At 46.2% G+C, this 19,991-nt stretch overlaps 1 protein-coding gene across 1 annotated transcript in view; it reads left to right on the top strand.

The window, feature by feature from the left end:
* Positions 1–16,325, top strand: part of POLE2 (DNA polymerase epsilon 2, accessory subunit) — a 314,242-nt gene extending 297,917 nt beyond the window's left edge. Inside the window, exon 19 of the mRNA XM_069208700.1 lies at positions 16,067–16,325. Coding sequence (XP_069064801.1) covers positions 16,067–16,085 — 19 coding nt within the window. The 3' untranslated portion in view covers positions 16,086–16,325. The remainder of the gene's footprint in view (positions 1–16,066) is intronic.
* The last annotated feature ends 3,666 nt before the right edge of the window (positions 16,326–19,991 follow it).

Below are 19,991 nucleotides of genomic sequence, written 5' to 3' on the forward strand. Positions count from 1 at the left end.
GGTAGACGTCTAACAGATTTGGCACTCATAACGATAGATCGGATTTATAATACTCAATAGGGTACCCATCTATTCCCGGGGACTTCCCTGTATTGCTTCGCATACATCTTGTTTCCTAATAGGTGCATTAAGGGCTTCTACATCGGAGGGGAGCAACGCTGGTAGGACTAGTTCCTGCATGAAGCCCCGTATCTTCTGGGTTCTATTTACTGGCGGGGATATATATGTCTCGGTAGTACCTAGTAAAAGCATCATGGATATCTACCTGTGTAGTAATCAGGCGCATGGGGGACAGTCTTATCAACGTGGTCGGTGGTGCAAGAGCTGAGCTACGCAGCAGCCAGGCCAGTAAGTGTCCCAACTTGTTCCCTTCAGCATGCATCCTTGCCTGATATGCTCTAAAGTCAAGGCAGTGTAGTTGCTTTATCAGTTGAGTGTGCACCTCTGTTGCTGTGAGTAATTGGCACTTTTCTTCTGGTGTGGCCTGTGACTGGAGTTCTACCTCTCGAAGCTTAGTTTCTAAGCCCATTAATTTCTCGTGTATCGTTGCACAGACCCCCACAGTTGTACGGATACAATGTCCCCGTATTACTACCTTCAGCGCCTCCCATTCCCTTGCACGTGTATTTGCCGTGCCCCAATTATGTATCAAGTAGTGTGCCGGACCTTCTCACATACTTTCGCTAAATCCCTCGTCTTCCAGTGTTGCAGTTTGTAATGTCCATGTAGGGACCAGTGGTTTCAGCTGCCCCCGTTGAAAGCGTACTAATAAGGGATTTTGATCAGAGAAGGTTTTCCTGAGATACTCTGTTGCGGTAACCAATAATTGTGTGGGGGACTGACAGAGTATATAGTCAAGCCAAAGGTGTATGTCGTGTGGTATAGAGTAGTGTGAAAACTCCCTGTCTTATGGTTGTAGTATGCGCCAACAATCACGCAACGCCCATTGCTGCAGCCATTGGGAAAAGTGAGCAGCTACAGACACAACCGGTGAAGCAGTTAATGGGGGATATAAGCGACCCTGATCTATGTTAAATACACTATTAAAATCTCTGCCTACAATCCATGGCAGATGTGCCCATTCAACCAATACAGTGGAAATACGTGCAAAAAAACACAGCCTGGTTAAGGTTAGGGGCATAAACGCTGACTAGAAACACAGGTCTGCCATCTAGGGATCCTTCTACGAAAACATAATGACCTTCTGGGTTCTTGTCTGCCTTAATTGGTTGGAACAGGACTCCTGCACGGATCCAAACCAAGGCTCTGCATGCAAACCCACAGTATGTGGTGCAGTAGCATTGTCCCTGCCATCTGCGCTACAGCTTAATATCCTCGCCCCCAGCTATATGCGCCTCCTGCAAGAGCGCTATCTGTGCCCTGCGTCACCTTTTATACTGCTGTGTTGCATGCCTCTTCCGGGTGGTGCCCAGACCCCGAAGATACCATGTCACTACCTTAATTTCTGCCATTTAACCTTATCTGTGAAGAAGGCATCAGGAAGGAGGACCATACCCCACTGTTGGATAACGTTAGCTACTGCGCTTGCGTGGTTTGTGCATCTTCCTTGAACTTGATTACAAATGTAACTGATCCCCGGAACTCCCATGCCACGGCTATCCTGAACAACTAGGTATGCCTAAACCAGAAAAACATGATCCCAAACAAAGGGGTCTCCATTCTGCCCAGCAGAGAGACCTGTGGGCGCCCAGGAGCAGGAAGGTGGGTTAGCTGGTCTGTAGCTCAGTGTTACCACTGCATGCGCTGCCTGACTCCCAATAACAAATCAAGTAACTTAATGCAATACCACTGTTGCAGCGGTCAGTCCTGTTTCTTTTCTAGTCGCGCCGGGGTAGGCCCTCCTTTCACCCTTTCCATGTAAGACTCTAGGGGACCCTTCCCTCTCTGCAGCCGGGCCAGGGGTGAGGTTTAGAGATCTCATACCTACGCTGCTTCACCCAGTCCCAGGCGTCCATAGGCTCCGTAAAGAAGAAACTGGTGCAATTGGCTATTACTTTGAGTCTGGCTGGGAATAATAGAGAGAGAGTATGTTAGGCCAGCCTGGTGCAGGCGCTTTTTTACCCCACAGAGGAGGCCAGCTTATGCTGGATTGCGGCTGTGAATTCTGGAAACAACTAAATGCAGGAGTTCTCATACTGCAGCGGCTACGCCACACGTCTCCTCTACAGCACTGCCTCTTTATCTCTGTAATTAAGAAGGCGGATCAGTACAGGTCTGGGCGGCACTCCAGCCGGCGGCCTTCGGGCTGGTACTCTGTGTGCTCTCTCTACGATGTAGTGTGGAGACAATGCCTGTGTTCACACCGATTGGCCTATCCAGGTCTCAAAAAAGTTTATGGGATCTAGTCCTTCCGCCCCTTCCAGGAACCCCACTTTACGAATATTGTTCCGTCTGGATTGACCTACTGAATCCTCTGCTCGGCACTCCAGTTCTCTAACCTTGTTAGTGAGGGAGCTAACTGTCTCCTCCAGCCCAGTTAGCGATGGCCATCAGTCTTTCAGTTCACTTTCTGTGTTTGTCACTCTTACGAATAGCATCCTCTGGTCTTCCTGTAATAAACCTACCTCCACAGACACCGCATCTAATCTATTGCGTAAGTCTTGTCCAGTAGTCGCTATGGCTTCTAGGATTTTGTCCAATTTTCCATCGTGAAGGGTGAGGGTCAGATCCATCTCTGTTCGCTGCGTCCCCAGAGGGCCCCGAGATGCGGCCGCCCTCTGCTCCTGTGCTGAAATCTCCTCTCTTCACCATGATGCCAATCTTGCGGTGGGGAATTCAGTCCTTCTCAAACAGTATCCCACCACCAGCGAAACAGTATGCTGGCAGTACACTGCCCATTGTTGTCTTTTGAAAACCTGTCAGGGGCTGCTTCCAATTGAGGGCGGTTGAGATGGCCTCACACACCTCGCCACTGGCCGGTGCTTACATGGATCGCTGTAATAGAGTGGATTCTCATTCTGGTGTCCCTGCGTGTGATAGCGTTCTCAGTCCATGTAGTACTCCAGCAGCCAACTCCTTTCTGTTCATATCATGCGCGCCCCTCCCTCCAGACCGGTTTTCCACTACCATTGAGTGCTGTGCCATCCGGGGGTCTTCATAGGCACCACCAACGCCATTCTCACCTCAGCAGCTGCTCCTGTAAGAGACCAATCAGTTGCGACAATGTCACGCACCACTTTCTCCTTGGACCAGCAGGGGAGGGGAGGCCTCCTCCAGGCGACTGCCTCTCCCCCTTCCAACAGTCCCCTCGTCCCACGTCTGCTCCGGCCGCCACCACCAAGCAGCAGTGGCGCTCGTCGTAGCATTGCGTCTCCGCTGCCTACCTCCTCTGGGTTCTATGGAAGACCGCAGGGAATATCGGGGAGACAGTGAAGAGATCAGTGGGGGTGCCACTCTCCTAGGCCTCTCCACAATTCCCCTCACCGCAATCCAGAGCCCATGTGGCGTATCCGGGTCCAGGGCGCCGCCTCTGCGCGTTGCACAGTCTGCCCAGCTCTCAGCTAGATCCCGCTCCCTTTCAGAGAGGCTGCTCTTTGCCTCAATGAGCCAAAGGACGACGAGGGAGGCAGTGGGTGTGTCCTCCGTAGGACTCTTCGCAGTCCCCGGCTCCGAACTGTTTGTTCTGGCGAGGCTGCTGCTTCCTCTTCTCACCGTTAATAGCGCCACCCTCTGTAAGGCCATCTAGTCCCTCATGGCTTCTTGCACTCCGGGCTTTCAGCTCCACCGTTCCCCTTGATTTATAGGGAGCAGCCTATCTTGCTCACTGAAAGGGTCGGTAAAGGAGACATTACAAGAAGGCCTTTCTCTGGCCCAGTTCTCACCGCAGCCCAGGGGGCCCTCATAGCGCCGTATCTAAGCCGCCTCCTCCTCCGTTCGTCACGGTGTGCGGCAGACTCTGCATTCCGTGAGGGCTCCCGGCTGCCCCCCGGCTCTCAGCGTACCCCCAAGCTCTGGTCACTCAGCACTGTAGCTCTCCCCGACGTTCGTGTCCGGGGAGCGGCGTATTTTCTCAGGCTGAGAGTCAAGCAGCGGGAGCTCCCCTAAGCTCCATGTGCCATCTTACGCCACCAGACCACGCCCCCGGTAGTTTAGGAGGATACAACATTTTCAAGCTTACGCGTTAAGAATTTTCAATTCTTTTAAGGACACGGAGGCGAGGATTATGCTTCTCTTTCTATGCTTTATTTTCAAACAGCAGCCAATAGGAGAAGGTATTGTCAAAAGAAAAACATATCCCAGCATTCATAGTATGTACAAAATAACCATAGAGAACAAAGTATATAAACCGAAGAGGCTACGAAACTTCCTCTTTCTTAAGTAAGAGTCAATAATTGTAACAACATCGAATCGAACAACATGATCCAAAGATCCAAGAGAACAGGCACTCCGGACAAGAGATGATGCAGTCATCCAAACTGATAAGTCCCTGGAACGAAGAGCTTCAACTCTGATCAACCCCTGTGAAGAGAAGAAAACGAAAACTAACCATAGTATATGCCATAGAACCAATGTCCACAATTTCCATGCACTGATAAAATCACAGGGTGGGCAAACAATGAGACATCAAATGAAAACAAAATACTTAACTCGTAAGCAGAGGTCTTATTGTCCGATAGGGGGGGGATAATCCTTGCCTCCGTGTCCTTAATAGAATTGAAAATTCTTAACGCGTAAGCTTGAATTTTTTTTATTCTATGTCAGGACCGGAGGCTCAGATTATGCTAGTTCAAAGCTGATCAACCACGATTGATGCAATGTCTACAATGGGTTTATGATAGAAGGTCTTAAAAGTAGATTCCGAAGACCAGTCTGCCGCCCTCATAATATCCTCCAACCTCATGCCTAAATTAAAGGACTTTGAAGCCATAGCTCCACGGACTGAATGAGCTCCAAACATGGAGACATTAATCCCTGCTTCAGAAAGAAGCCATCTGATCCACCTGGCTAGAGTAGCTGACAAGACTGGTTTGAAAGGCTTCTGTAGTGCAATCAACAATTGACCTGTAGGGTCTGCACAAAATTCTTCTGTAGCGGATTCATAGGCCTTTAAACACTGCACAATGCATAATTTGGGGTTATGAGGGAAAGAAGGGTAAGACACTGAATTGGTACCCGTTTTAGTACGTTTGGAAATCGAGAAAGAAACTCCTGTAGGATAAAAAATCCTGCCCTGCAGATCAAGGGAGCGCACATCCGATACTCTCTTGCATGAAATGAGGCATAGCAATAAGGTTAATTTGGCCGAAAGTTGTTTACGAGAAAGGAATCGGTTACCTGGCCAAGACAAAATGAACGTAAGCACTACGTTGACGTCCCAAAGGGAAGAATATCTGGGACGTGGGGGATTCGACAGACGAATACCCCTCATTAATTTGCAGACAATAATGTGTTCCCCAATAGGTTTACCTAGAACTGGTGAATGACCTGCTGAAATGGCGGATCTATAATTATTGATCGATCTGTAAGCCAGGCCTGCAGCTGCAAGTGAAGCCAGAAAATTGACCACTAAACTGACATCAGCGTTAAAGGGATCGGCACCCCGTTCCTCACACCAATGAATCCATCGCTTCCAAGCAGAGGCATACCGCTTCTGTGTATTGGGGGACCAGGCTTGCAGGATGAATCTAGAAGCTTGTTCTGAAATGCCTGGCAGGAACCAATGACGCCTGAGATTCTCCAGGCTACCAGGTGTAGCTTGCCCTGAACAATCAAGGGGTGCGGGGACCCCAGTGGGTCCAGGAGAAGGTTGTGAAGAGGAGGGATTAGGAGAGGGAAGTCGCACAGAAGGTCTAGTGCTAAGGGGAACCAGGCTTGAGACCTCCAAAGAGGGGTTATCAACACAATCTCCGTTCTCAGACGTCAGACTTGGGAAATGACACGAGGAATCATGCTGAACGGGGGAAAGGCATAAGCTCGATGGGGAGACCAGTCTTTGAGAAAGGCATCGTTGGCTATCGCCTCCTGATCTGGTCTCCAGCTGAAGAAAAGAGGCAGCTGTTGATTCAATCTCGAGGCAAAGAAATCTATCGAGAAAGGGCCCCATTTGCGGTTGAGGGAGGCAAACACCTTCGGGAGCAGCATCCAGTCGCTGGAATCCCGGAGGAATCTGGAATTCCAATCCCCCACTGTGTTGCGAGTCCCCGGCAGGTACACCGCAATCACTGAGATGCGATGTTGGAGGCAATATTGCCAGAAATCCTTGGCAATGCGAGCTAAGGTCTGAGATCTCGTGCCTCCCAGCTTGTTCACATACCTGACCGCGGAGATGTTGTCCATTCTCAAGAGAATGCAACAATCCGCCTTCAGAGGAGAGACACTCCGGATTGCAAAGGATCCGGCTAAAAGCTCCAGGCAGTTGATGTGGAGATGGAGCTCCTCCTCCGACCAACGGCCCCCGTGGTCACATCCCCGCATCGGGCTCCCCAGCCCCATCTGCTGGCATCCGATTCCAGAATAACATCTGGGGAAGTGCCGAAAATCGCTCGCCCATTCCAGGCTTCCATGTGCTCTAACCACCAGGTTGTCTCTGAGCGGACCTCTGGATTCAGAGGAACTAAGTCCGTATAAGACAAGCCCTTCTGGAGGTGAGAAATCTTGAGCCGTTGGAGGGCTCTGTAATGTAGGGGACCTGGGAAAATAGCCTGGATCGAGGAGGATAAAAGGCCCACCATCCTGGCTAAACTCCTCAATGACACTTTCTGTCTGGATAAAAGTAGGCGCAATTCCTTCTTGATATTGCGCACTTACAGAGGAGGGAGGATCAACTGAGCTTTCACGAGTCTATCCTGAAGCCCAAAAACTCGATCTGTTGGGACGGACGGAGACAAGACTTGGGTTGGTTGATTATGAAACCCAGATCCTGGAGAAGCTGGATCGTCCAAGATAAGTGGACTTGTAGGATAAGGGGGTCCTGAGCCATAATGATTAGGTCGTCGAGGTAGACTATCAGACGCACACCCCTTGCACGAAGGGATTCCACCACAGGCCTCATCACCTTGGTGAAGCACCAAGGAGCGGAGGAAAGCCCAAAAGGGAGTACCTGAAACTCGAAGCACTGGCCCTGCCAAAGAAGCTGAAGGAAACGCCGATGAGGTGGGAAAATAGGAATGCTTAGATAAGCGTCCTTTAGGTCTAGCAGCACTAACCAATCCGCTTCTTGCAGTATATCCCTGAGAAGATGGATTCCTTCCATCTTGAAATGTCTGTAGACCAGCCATGCATTGAACTCCTTGAGATTTAGGACCAAACGCGATCCTCCCCCTTTCTTGTCTACTAGAAAAATGGGGTTTAGGAAACCCCTGGGATGGGGAACAGTTCGGCAAATAGCACCTTTCTTGAGGAGCGCTTGCACCTCCAAGTCTATGATGTCGATATCGGGACGGGAAAAATGGGGAAGCGGCTGGGGCTTTGGTGAAAAGGGGTCTGGTAAAATTCCAATCTGAACCTTTGAACGGTCTGTAACAGCCAGGGGTCCCTGGATAATTTTTGCCACTCTGTCAAACAAGTTTGAATCCTGCCCCCAAGAACTACCTCGGAAGGGTGGATTATTCTCACCTGAAGTGGTGTGATCCTGGGTATCCCCTTGCTGAGCTCTGTATGAGTTCTTGCGGTAGCGGCCCAGCCTCCTCGGGGACGCGAGGGATAGAAGGTGGAGCTTGCTTGTTGCTCTTTGTAGTATCCATGGCCCCTGGAGAGGGCATCTCGTCTGGGGCCTTTGTAATAGGAGCGGCCAGACGAGCGACCCCGCAGACGTCCTGCCCTCCGAAAAAGAGTCTCTCAGAAGACTTTTTGGAGCAACATTTGTGCCTTATCCATGGTGTTGAAGGTCGCAGCAAATTTGGCCAAATCCTTAATGAAGGGAGCCCCGAAAAGGAGTCCCTGGGCCACAGGGCCTGCTTCTGAGGTGGCGAGCTCCGTGAGCTGAGGATCGATTCTCATCAGGATAGAGCATCTCCTCTCTGTTGATAAGGCCACGTTGGCATTGCCTAAGTGGCAAATGGCTCGCTGAGCCCACCCTACCAGGATGTCAGGATCGATAGGGGACTGAGACACTTTGGCCACGTAAGCCATCTCCAAGATTTTTGCTAGAGGGCCCGAGAGGTCAAGTAGCTTGTCTTGGCAAGAGCGCCAAGCCCGGTCGAGACCCTTTTTGGGGTCCTTCGCCCATTTCTTTAAGAAGGTGACCATAGTTGGATCCACATCTGGTGTATCTGTGACCTTACCCTCCAAGTCTGGGCGAGGGTACTCCGTGCGAAGCCTGGCCCTCACGTCCTTACCGAAACCAGCCCCGATATGGTTTTGGAGGTATTCTGCCACCTCGGGCGGAGGAACCCAGCTTGAAGAGCGGGGTGGACGATCTCCTCCGGGCTGATGGTCAATACCCGAGGGGCTTTGGGAGGCGGGGCTTTAGTAGACTCTGACTTTTTGAGTTTGCTCGAGCCCGGCCGGGCTCCGAGATCCTCCTCAGAATCAGACCCGGATGACGATTTGGAGGACGACTGGTCTGAGTCTGAACCATAAGCGCCTTGCGCTTGGGAGGAGCTATAACCGTGCTCCTTTTGAATGGAGGAGGCCAATTTCCTGAAAATGTCGGAGTGGGCCCAAGACTTGGCCTTAGCCTTACCTTTGGAGGTAGAGGGCTGGTCCGGTAGCGCTTCCTCCGAAGACGCAATGTGGGGCAACCAACCTTTTTGGCACGCAAAGCTCTCAAAATGATGGGTGAGAGACCCCAGAGCCTTCGCCAGTGCCTTATTTACCGAGAGCTGCACGGTATTGTCCAGCGCGCGCGTGCCAGATTCTCATCAAAAAAGGAGGGCTCATCCCCAAAATATTCTTCGTCCTCCTAAGAATATGAATGGGCCATATTATTTCAGTCACGTGTAAAAAAGTGGATTCTGGGAAGTTCTGTCACGTGTAAAACGTGGATTCTGGGTAGTACAAGACTACAGTCAGGGGGAGTGCACACCCCAGCAGGCTGAAAGTAGCAGAATAAATGATATAGAATGTGGAGGGAGCCAGCCTGCAACACTCTAGGCAGCGCCTAATCCAATTTGTACAACCCTGGTCACAGCGTGAAACCAGGGCGTCAGGGAGTAAGGAAGAGGTGGTCCGACACAACGAGGAAGAGCTGTTTTGTCAAGATTGTCACAAAAAAGCTTCAGGGAGCGTTATTTTTAAAAAAAGGAAATCGGATTATTGCCCTCTGTGCATTCTGGTATGCCATAAAGCTGTAGGTTATTCATCTTGTTTCGTGGTTTTCAAATCCTCAACTCATTTTTGAAGAGGGAGATTTCCGACTGGAAGCAATTTGATATCTTGTAGAGTAGAAACTTGATGTTATACCTCTATTATCCCTTCTTCCATTTGTAACCATTTGTCATAAAGACTTGATAACCTTGTGTTGGTTTCCTCCATGTAAGGGCGCAATGCTCTGGTATGTCCTAGCAATAGTTCCATGGATATAGTAGGAGGTGTTTTCACAGATGAAGGATGATTTTTTGTTTTGGCGATCGGTCCATAAGGGTTTACAGAGTATTGTCCTTGTCAAATGTATTGTTTTAGTTAATAAAGACAATACAATGTATATCAATACTATAAAATAAAAATTGTGTTAAAATTGCATAAGTTCATTGGCTAAAAATAAAATATTCATTTTATACAAAGTCAGGTACCTTAATAAAGTGCCTTCTGCACACTGCTCCCCTGTTCCTTGCATAGAACGCTCAGAGCCACAATGATCAAAATACCATCCCTCATAACTGATTTTGTACAAACAGGACCTCTTAGGTTAAGAGGTGTAAACAGCCAGGAGTGCAAAGTACCTCGTATAGTGCAGAAAGATGTTTCATGGTAGAACTAACACAGTGGAGGAGACGTAGAAGACTTAGTAATGTGCAAGGTTAAAGTGTTTTGTGGAGTGTGAAGGGATATTACTAGGCAGTTAACATGGAAGAGAGATGCAAGGGGAGGTACATTGGATTAAAAAGCAGAGGACAGCATGCGGCACAAGATGGAGTGCGTTAAAGAGTGCTATAGGCATAATAGGCAGGGTTGACATGATAAAATAGAGTAGCTGTTGTCTTACAAGACCGGCCCCTCAAACTGTTGCACTGGTGGTTATTGGCCCTAACCTATGTTAAATGTCCCTGTTAGACTGAATGCTCCCTAGCTGCCCTAATGCACGGTTCAAGTCTTATGCGTACAATAATTAGTTATTAGCCTTTGAGCTATCTTGGGATTATGAGTGGCAGCGATTTGCGTACAGAGCCTGAGCCCTGAGGTCTTTGACGAATTTCCTGCACCTCAATAAGGCACTTGAACCAGATTGAATGAAGTATCCAAGCAAGTACGAACACTTTGAGTCCGGAAGACTGTATTGAGAAGTAGCCTTCTCGGAGCATTTACCTTGGGACAACAACACAGAAGGTGCAGCCATGATTCGTGTCAGTAGCTTGATAAACCTGCAAGCCCCTCCCTCACCCTTATGGGCCCTTGATGGATTTAAGTCTGCCACTGGTAAGCCTAATAAACGCATATTCAAAATCTCTCTACATGTGTGTCTGTTTATGGATTTTGATATATATGGTTGTGGCTTCCCAACCAGGTAAGAGTTGTTCAGGGGGAGTAAGATAGCAGAATTCTTTAGGGAGGATAAGTCCTGGGCACTCGAGATTGACTTCAGGTGCCTGTTGATTACATTTTTCCAGACTGTGTAGGAAATATCCTCTTTCTTTAACATTGTCTCTTTGATTTGGAAGGACATGATGGCTTCTTGCAGTTGCTGGTGCTAGGGATTCCCCAGGGTCCCAAAGATACCTTTCAGATAACCCTTTAGTAAGTTGGCAGGTGCTTCCAGGACCTATATATATAATATTTAAATAAATCTGCCTTGCAGGCTAAAGTTTGTTTCACCAAGCCAAATTCCAGTCTACGTCTTGTCCTGCGGATACAGCATGGCTGTTGGAATATTTTCTAGGATCCTGTGCAGTAAATAGGATCTAGGCTGAGGGCACATGCCCCAGTGTAGGCCTGATGCTCATACTGAAGAGCGGGAAGGAAGGCTACCTTTATGACCCTGAGTATGGAAGCTGCAGAGGCGCTTTTTAATTTCGTATTTAGTTGGTTAATGCCATAAATGATTGCTGCACCTTTTTTTCAGGGAGTTTAAATGAGCAGTGAGTTTAGAGGTCCCTGGGAGCCAAACACCCAGGTAGTTTTAATTCCTGGCTGTTTTTGATGATCTTGCTGCCTGTGTGCCATGCAAGGTGTTTCTCACTCTGAAGTGATTTTTTTCATTATAAATGTTTAGGCTGCTCAGGGCCCATTGAAAAGCCAGCTTTAGTGTGGTCCATTACTATTATGTCATCCGCATATTGAGAATGTGAAGTTTGGAGTGGCCCAATTTTGGAGGAACTAGACAGCCACACACCATGGCTTTGCCCAAGTCTGCTGTGTATAGATTAAAAACAAGAGGGTCAAGAACACAGAGGACAGGGTCAAGAACACAGTCCTGCTTTGGGCCACGGTGTGTGTAGATTTTAGGGGTAACAGTGCGAGGTCCTATTTTCACTCTCACACACAGCCCTTTATATAATGAGATTATTGCCCCTAGTAGTTTTGAGGGAACACCCGACGCATCCAACTCCATATCTCCATAGCGTGGGCCTATCAATCCTGTCAAACGCAGTGCTGTAATCTATAAAGCAGCAGAAAAGTGGTGGCCAATTTTTCTGAGCTGCTGGATGTCTCAAGGATGCAAGCGTCATGATGTTTTCAATTATCAATGCAATGACCCGGAACCCTCTCTGGGACAAAAGCAGGCCGTCATGTTCAGCAACCCAAGCCTCTAGGGTTTTAAGTAATGGTCTGGCAAAGGCTTTTACCTCTTAGTCTAAAAGCTCGATGAGATGATGATTTCATGGGTGTGTCCGGCCCTTTTGTTTAATATAGGACACAAAATGTACCCCGCTGAATGAGTCTAGGGCTTGGCCTGCTCGAAAAGCATACTTAAAAAGGAGGGTTAACTGCCTTGACCTTTCTTCCGGGGCACATTTGAATATACTGGGCAGCAGGCCATTAGGGCCATGTGCTCCATCATTTCTCATTCCCCTGATAGTTTTACAGACCGGGTAGTAGAGTTTAGTTCCTCTGAGTTATCTGTGGTTGAGTCTCTCTTGACCACAGACTGACACAGCAGACCAGCGGGAGGAAACCGCTTGTCTGTTGTGTCAGATGAAGGTTTCTGGTCTGTGTATAGCTCCTCTACATATCTCATCCAGGCTCCCTCTGAGACTTGGTTTTCCTTTGTGTTATTGGTGATTTTTAATTTATTAATATAGTTCTAAAGTTGGACCTGGTGTGTTTCCTGCAACATTTGGAAAATCTTTGCCCATTCCTTTTGCTGCTTGGCTTTCTTTTCTTCCCGGGTTGATTTTTTTGTGCTGCTTACACAATTTTCTAATGGCTGCTGCTGTCTTTGCTGTAGGATTGTGCTTGTAGGCATGCAGGGTCTTCCTTATCGCTCTTTGTGTGGAACCAATAACTTTATTGTATTGTAGTTGTGACACCCCTTAGCATCATTCCTTGATTGCTCCTGAGTGTCACCAGGTTCTAGCAGGAAGGGCCTTAGATTGTCTATAAGTATATCCCAAGCTTGGGATATGCTTGGTAGGGAATAAATGATGTCCTTGGAAATCTGCTTCCCTAGCCAAGTGGTCACCTTTGAAATAGCTTGCTGCCTCCTCTTGATTCTCCTTCCACGTTTGACGGTTTTGACCCCCTGTTGAAGAACTAACGATAGTACTTATGTCTGTGGTAGGTGCTGCTGTTCCTAGAGTAAAATTCAGGGGGCTGTGATCACTTTCTGGTCTATTAGTAATCTTAAAATTGACGAACCGACTCGCTAGACTCTCTGACACGAAGATGTATTCAGTAGTTGAAATTCCCTTGAAAGTGGAGGGAAATTGAAGGTGGGGGTGCTTGTACCTCAAATTGTTGTTGTGCTGAAGTCAATTTATGAGCTGTCAGGAAGTCCTTCATCTTCTCCCATTCTTTGGAATTTACCAGTCGATTGCTTGAATTTCCCAGCCCCCTGATTTGAAAGTTGCCCACCAGCAGGATTTCATGGATAGGAAACACCATGAAAAGCTCTTCCAAGCACTTGCAGAGATCTTCGACTGTTGACATCTTTAGAGTTTTTGGTGTGTTAAGGTAACTGTTTAGAAGCAGCAAAGGTGTTTTTTGTGCTGACTTTTTGCACTTGAAATTAATACAGCTTGTAGGGCGGAGGGGTTGATTTTGATTGGAACGGCCTCTATCTTTCAGGTGTATTTGATAAGGTGGGACAGCCCCCCTTCCTCCAAGGGGTGACCAATGAGATTGATGCGAGAAGCTGGCTTGAAACAGAGTATTTCTGCGCAAAGTGAGGTGAAGAGGAATTTATTGAAGATATGTTAAAAGTTGACGAAGTGATTCCTTCTTGTTTAGACATGCCTGGATCAATGTCAATAAATTTCTCAGAATCATCCCTTGCTACAGCTTTATTGTATGTTTGAGTGGAACAGTATCTTCTGTGTCCTCAGTTTGCCCATAGGTGAGGAATAACTATAGAGTGGTGAAGCAATAAGATTGTTAAAGAGAGCAAAATTCCTTAAACAACTGAAGATTGTTACTTTAGAAAAAGCATAGTTAATTTCCATATAGTCAGGAAGAAAAGGGGATTCAGTCAAACAATCAATCAAAAGTTGCCCAATGAGGTAAAATAGTCTTTAGTTGTGGAGAAAATATGCTTTTAAAAATGTGAGAATATTGAAAAAAACATACGCTCCCAATTTGGAATAACATTTCCCATGTAAATGCCATTCTTTTTTTAATAAACAAGAGAATCATTGTAGCTCCCTCAGCGTTCATCCTAATGACATCTGTGGGGGAAAAATGGTGGGCGTCTTGGGGAAGAATGAGCACATCTCAGCAACAAGAAAGGCTACACAGTGGCGGGACGCATTCAGAGGTTGAGATGTGAAGTGCTTGAGACACCCATACCGCCGACTTGAATTCTTACAGGTACAGCACTGTTGTGCTGAGGGAAGTCTACACGGCCTTGCGCCTCTCGTGGACAATGCTAAGTCTGAAGAGGGATCAGCCAGCTTCATCAGGCGCCAAGCCACACCCCCTACACATGTTTATGCTTCATTTTACAGTAGCGGCTGGTCCTAGATGACCCCCAAGTCTGTATCATGAGATAAACACTGATTGGCTCCATGTTTGCAAAAAAGGATCTGGTGAATTGATGCATATGCACAGAGGAGAGGATACAACATGCAAGATGCACTCAAGCATACGAGTTACTGGCGTACAGGTTCTGAATAACAGCTTTACAAGCATTTTTCAAAATACCACTAGGTGCCAGGGTACCTGCAAATGTTGTAATGAAAGGTGCCTATGAACTAGGTGTAACAAAGTCATGGTGGTGATAATTTATCCTTCTTTACCTTTCTCTTAAATGTATTGACCCGAAAGCTTATTTGGTGAAGAATTAGCTTTTCATAATTGGGACCTCTTTGAATTGAAACTGCAGATCACGCAACTAACTAGAAAAGACTCACCCAGATGACCTTGTGGAAAATGATTAGATCTGTGATTGGAAAAAATATAAATAATCCTTAATGTTGCCCTGTTGTTCTGTTTAATAATTGCTTACAAAGATACTGCTGTTCTTGAAGATATTTGTCACCCACCTGCTCATTATCAGGGCCAAGTGAACATGACAGATTAATTTTGTTTTTTCAGCAATACTACAAAAAGGGCTTTTGTGATGGACTTTTCAATATGACACATAATAGAGCCTTTATCGAATATGGATACTGAACATTGTTTATAATGGCAACTCCTCCCTTTAATCGTATGGTTTCCCTTTAATTTGATGCACATGAGTCGACTATGGCTTTCTTACTGTTCAACAGTTTTAACACCAGAGATTCTGTCAACACCTAGCCTTTTTCATGGCTGAATCATATTAATTTATCCGTTCACCTACAAGATCAAACTAATGTGCATGTATTGTTACAAAACGTGTTCTTAGATTTCTAAATCAACCCACAGATTATTAATTCCCATATTGCCTCGAAAGATGCAGATCCAACAAATTGTTGCATGACTTGGTTACAATGACTACCGTGGAAAACAACAACTAAATTAGAGTGTCTGTTTTTTGTCACAAACCATGGTACTGTCTAGGAATCTATTATTCGGGGCAGACTTGTGGATGGCACTATTGGTTCCTTCATCTCCCAGTGCGGAGAGACCCATTTGGGGGCTGGGATTTGTTCCAGCAGCATTCCATTCAGATTTCACCAGATGTACGGTTGAATCAGTAGCTTTCCAAAAGAATGTATCAAAAATGATATCTGCCGGGTATCCCTGCGTGCAACCATGTGCAATCTGTAAAAGTGGCTGTGTTTCTTGCTGAGTCGATTCTCAGTTCTTTAAACTTCCTACACTGTTATCTTTAGAAAATACTTAAAACCTGTGCTATCACCTTATTTCTTTACGCCCTTCCTCATAGACCCTTTGAAATTCTTGATGATTATAGTAGAGTAGCAGGACTGAGTAGATGAGTGTCATTACCTTATGCCTACTGGTCTTAGTCCTTGGAACTTTTCTTATTGACCAGACCAACTCTTAATCCTATTTTTTTTTTTAAAGTAAGAAAATATCTGGAAATCAGGAATGGCGTGTGCAGGGAACTCGCATCAACCTCACAAAATAGGGAAACATGCATTATTATGCTCCCTGCGCATGGAATAGAAATAATGGATTTGGGAATATGTTTTTGCATTAATCAGAAGGTGGATATTGTCAAATTTTTGTAATATGAAATATGCAAGGTGCATCCTACAGTAGCAACATGCATCAGTACTTAAGCTGAATAGTGTCTTTTGATACCCTAGTACCTCATGCACTTACCAAATGTAAACAACTGCACTATTCCATGTACTGTAGCAGTTGATTTCAAATATAAAATTATTTTTTCGTTTTTTTCCCCCAGCAAACTTCAAAACGTGTGAATTCCTTGAACTCTGAAAAAGCAATCCAACATTCTGCTTATTTATAAATACACCTTTTTATTGGAAAAGAAAACACAACAAAATACAACCATAAATTTTAACTGGATCATCAACCAGGACATCATTTTATTTTTGTGGACTTTGTCAGCAAGCTAGTTTTCCAAATCATCATCATGAACTTATTTGTGTATTGTATATATTATTAATGATGCATTTTGTAATTAAAGTGTAAAAACTAAACCAATATTGAGCATTGATTTCCTATCAAAACTAATCAAGAATGTATTAGCTTTGCTTAGCACTTATCATATTTTTAAATATTGTAGAGTGACTTAAAGAAAAAATATGATTTTTATGTTTGTTTTCTTGAGGCAGGAATATTACTCACAAAGACATGAATGGAAATAGCCTGCTTGATTTAATAAAGACTTTCTTCACATGTCACCAGGAGCAGAGACTAAACCATCCTACCCCCTTCAGTGTTGCGTTGCTTGTCAACCTATCCCAGCTCTGACCAGCAGTTTCAAACTGATTTAATAACCTATCCATATATTGTTCAAACACCCCCAGCATTAAGCCACACCACTACCTTGCTTGCCCCCCCACTTATAGAAACATTGTAAGCAACACATTCATACAAAACAAAAATCATACCCAGTTCTGTAAATGACATCTCATCATTTTCATACTACTTGCAACACTCCTTACCACGCTCATATGAACTCTTAGATCTGTCAACCTCAACCCCACAGTCAGTAGTAAAACCATGTGGTACTCCACAACACAATTCCTAAGACACTGAATCACTATATGTTGTAGAAAGCACAGGATGGTCATTCATATGGTCTGCGTTCGGGTTTCACTCTTATCCAATCACTGACTTCTCAAACAGAGCTTAGGTAGTTTTGTGTAAGTCGTAATATTCTTTTAACCTTTTCTACCCTAATTAACTCTCTAGTCAGGGCACAGAGGTTAGACTATCTCTCTACAACACTTCACATGGTATGTCTGATCTTTGTATGCGTTGTTAACCTGTATGTCCTTTTTATCTGATAAACCTCTTTGGGCCTCATTTCGACTTTGACCATCACGGGGTCGCCAAAGCCACTGGGAGGATGCCACTGCCATGTCGGTGGCACCCCTCCTGCCCTATTACAATATTCCCGCTAGTCTGACCGGTGGGAACATTGCAACAGAGTGTTCCCACCAGTCAGACCATCAGGAAAAGTGCTACAAGATAGCACTCGGCTCCCATAAAGGAGCAGAGTGCTATCTCATACCACAGATAGGGCCCACCAGCACCCTCAGAATGCACACTGTCTGCAAAGCAGACAGTGTGCATTCCGATAGTGCTGTGCAGGGGGCCCCCCAGCACACCCTTACCACCAGCTTTTCCATGTCGGTAAAACCGCCATGGAAAGGCTGGTGGTGAGGGGAGTTGTAATCAGCCAGGTGCCGCTGAGTTCAGCGCAGCTCTGGCTGAGTACAACTCTGACCACTGTCGAGAGCCATGTTCCTGGTGGGGACGGCGGGGCCCTGGCTGGCCCGCCTGCCAGGGTTGTAATTAGATGGGTCGGACTGCCTGGAGTGCGGCGGTCCGACCGTCAACGCGAATGTGGCGGTCCTTGGACCACCACACTCGTAATGAGGCCCTTGGTCTCCCTGCCAGTTTGACACATTCCATTATGATGCAGTTCCTCCTCCATTTCTCATTCAACTGGCCTCGTGTGATATCAGTGCAGATGTTTCATGAGCTATTCCCTTTTTCTCCAAGTAATGAGACATCTCCTGTGTCATCTGTTGCCCCTCCTTATCTGCTACTAACTAAAAGGGAAAACCTCCCTATGAAAGTCCTTTTTCATGAATCGAACTCCCCTACACAATATTTGTATTTGCATTTGTAAAGAGCATGCAACCCAGCGGGTATCTAAGCGCTTGGTGTGTGAATAAGCCCTTAGCACAAAGAATCAGTTCTTCCCCAGACCTTCCTAATCTGTCCCAAATAGCCAGGATTTGAATGCTCTGCCAAATTCCAGAAAAACACTAACAAATGTGCAAATTAAAAGCAAATTTTAAAATGAAAACCGTCAGCTACAGTGACATAGTATTTTGGTCACGACAAATAGTAGCCCATTCGCATGATGACAAACTTAAAGGCAGCTTTCCTAACACAAACAATGTGCCTAGGATGTCTTACACTGTTCTCGCACAGCACATTACAAAAATATACTGCAACAGCAGTGTTTCAGGCCTTGTAATTACAGTAAAAGTCACTGATTTTTCTCTACTGTAAGAGAACCAGTTCTCTTTCTTACTCTGATCTGACGTTTCGTGTTTCCTGAGTGATAATTTGCTTTGCTTTCAAAACACAAGTTATCGGCACTTTAGACTTTTTTATCTTATGTCAACTGTATTTAAATTTAAGGGCCTGCTTCACGGCAGTTATAATATTGTGCTAAATTCGGTGCTGAGGTAACTGGTTCCCCGATTTCTCTGAGCCAACCTTAGTAGAATTTTTCAAAACGGAACGCTTCATTACATTTCACCAGCTGAGTTTTCCCCCTGTAAATATGAGCTCCTTAACTTCAAGCAGTTTGTGGAAGAAAGGGGTTTTCTCTCGTAGGGGATTTCCATGTATAGTCATAAGCACTGAATAGTTCCGCGCACCTGCGGGGACCCCGGAGCACTGATGTGAAGTATATTCTTAAGTGCAAACACCAGCCGTTTGAAGAAAAGGTCTGTCAAAAAACACTTAAGAATAACATTGTGCAGCCTATGTGAACAGCTACACAGGCCAAATTGTTGAAAAGAAAATCAATAGTAGTGTAAATTCATGTTCAAACACCTATTTATTCTAGAAATGTAATAACAAATACATTCTCATACTTTATTTACACCTCTGATGAGAATAAAACAATGCAGGGCAGTGTAGCCCATAGGCTGCCATTATACAGAATGTAAATAGAGCTGTGCCTTTAAGAAAACAAAGTCTTCCTGTATCCCATCATGCACAGCAACAGGCAGTTGCCTCAGTTCTTTTTTCCGGCTCCTGCTGACAGGACCCTGAAGCATTGAGCTCTACCTCACAAAGCTTTTTGTGACAGAAATTCATTGAAATATCTTTTGAATTTCATTTTCACTCGACGTTTTTACCTTTGAGTGATCATTTTCTACTGATTTCTGTTAAATTCTGACAGAATTTTGAGGTTTTTCGAGTTAGAAATGCCTTCACTTTTTGATAAATGTCCTTCTTGTGGCAGAAAGAAGGCTAAAACAGATCCACATAGGGTCTGTATAATTTGTCTTCCATCCAGCCACAAACCGGAGTCGTGTGACATTTGTAAAACCTTCTCTAGAAGAACCCTTCGTGATAGAGAGAAGATCCGACTTCAGGCGAGAGAGGACAGGAGAAAAAGTGGCCATTCCACTACAGAGCGAGGAGAAGGTCAGGCTTCTACCAGGGCTCAACCTGTTTCCTCCATGACTCCTTCCAGACCTGCTGAAAAACGACATAGATCTCCGACGACGTCGAGAGCGTCGACGTCGAAGCAGGGAACGGCGCCAACATGTTCGCCGTCGAGGAGTGGTTCGCCGGCGAGAAAAAGACATTGTTCGCCGTCGACAGCTATTTCACCGTCGAGGCGGCGAAGACACCTGACGTCGAGAGGATCTGGGTCGCCGTCGACCCGGCGAACACAGTCCACGCCAAGGAGATCCGAGTCGGGCTCGCCGTCGACACGGCGAGGGAGATCGCCGTCGAGAGAGAGTGTTCGCCGTCGGAGGCGTTCACCGTCACTGCACCGACGTCGAGGGTCGTCGTCGAGAGGTTCTCAGTGGCGAGACGAGTCGACGTCTAGAGGCACTCGCCGTCACCGCAGTTCGACGTCGAGGAGTGCTTCGACGTCG

This window comes from Pleurodeles waltl, chromosome 9 (genome assembly GCF_031143425.1).
Source record: "Pleurodeles waltl isolate 20211129_DDA chromosome 9, aPleWal1.hap1.20221129, whole genome shotgun sequence".
Lineage (NCBI taxonomy): Eukaryota > Metazoa > Chordata > Amphibia > Caudata > Salamandridae > Pleurodeles > Pleurodeles waltl.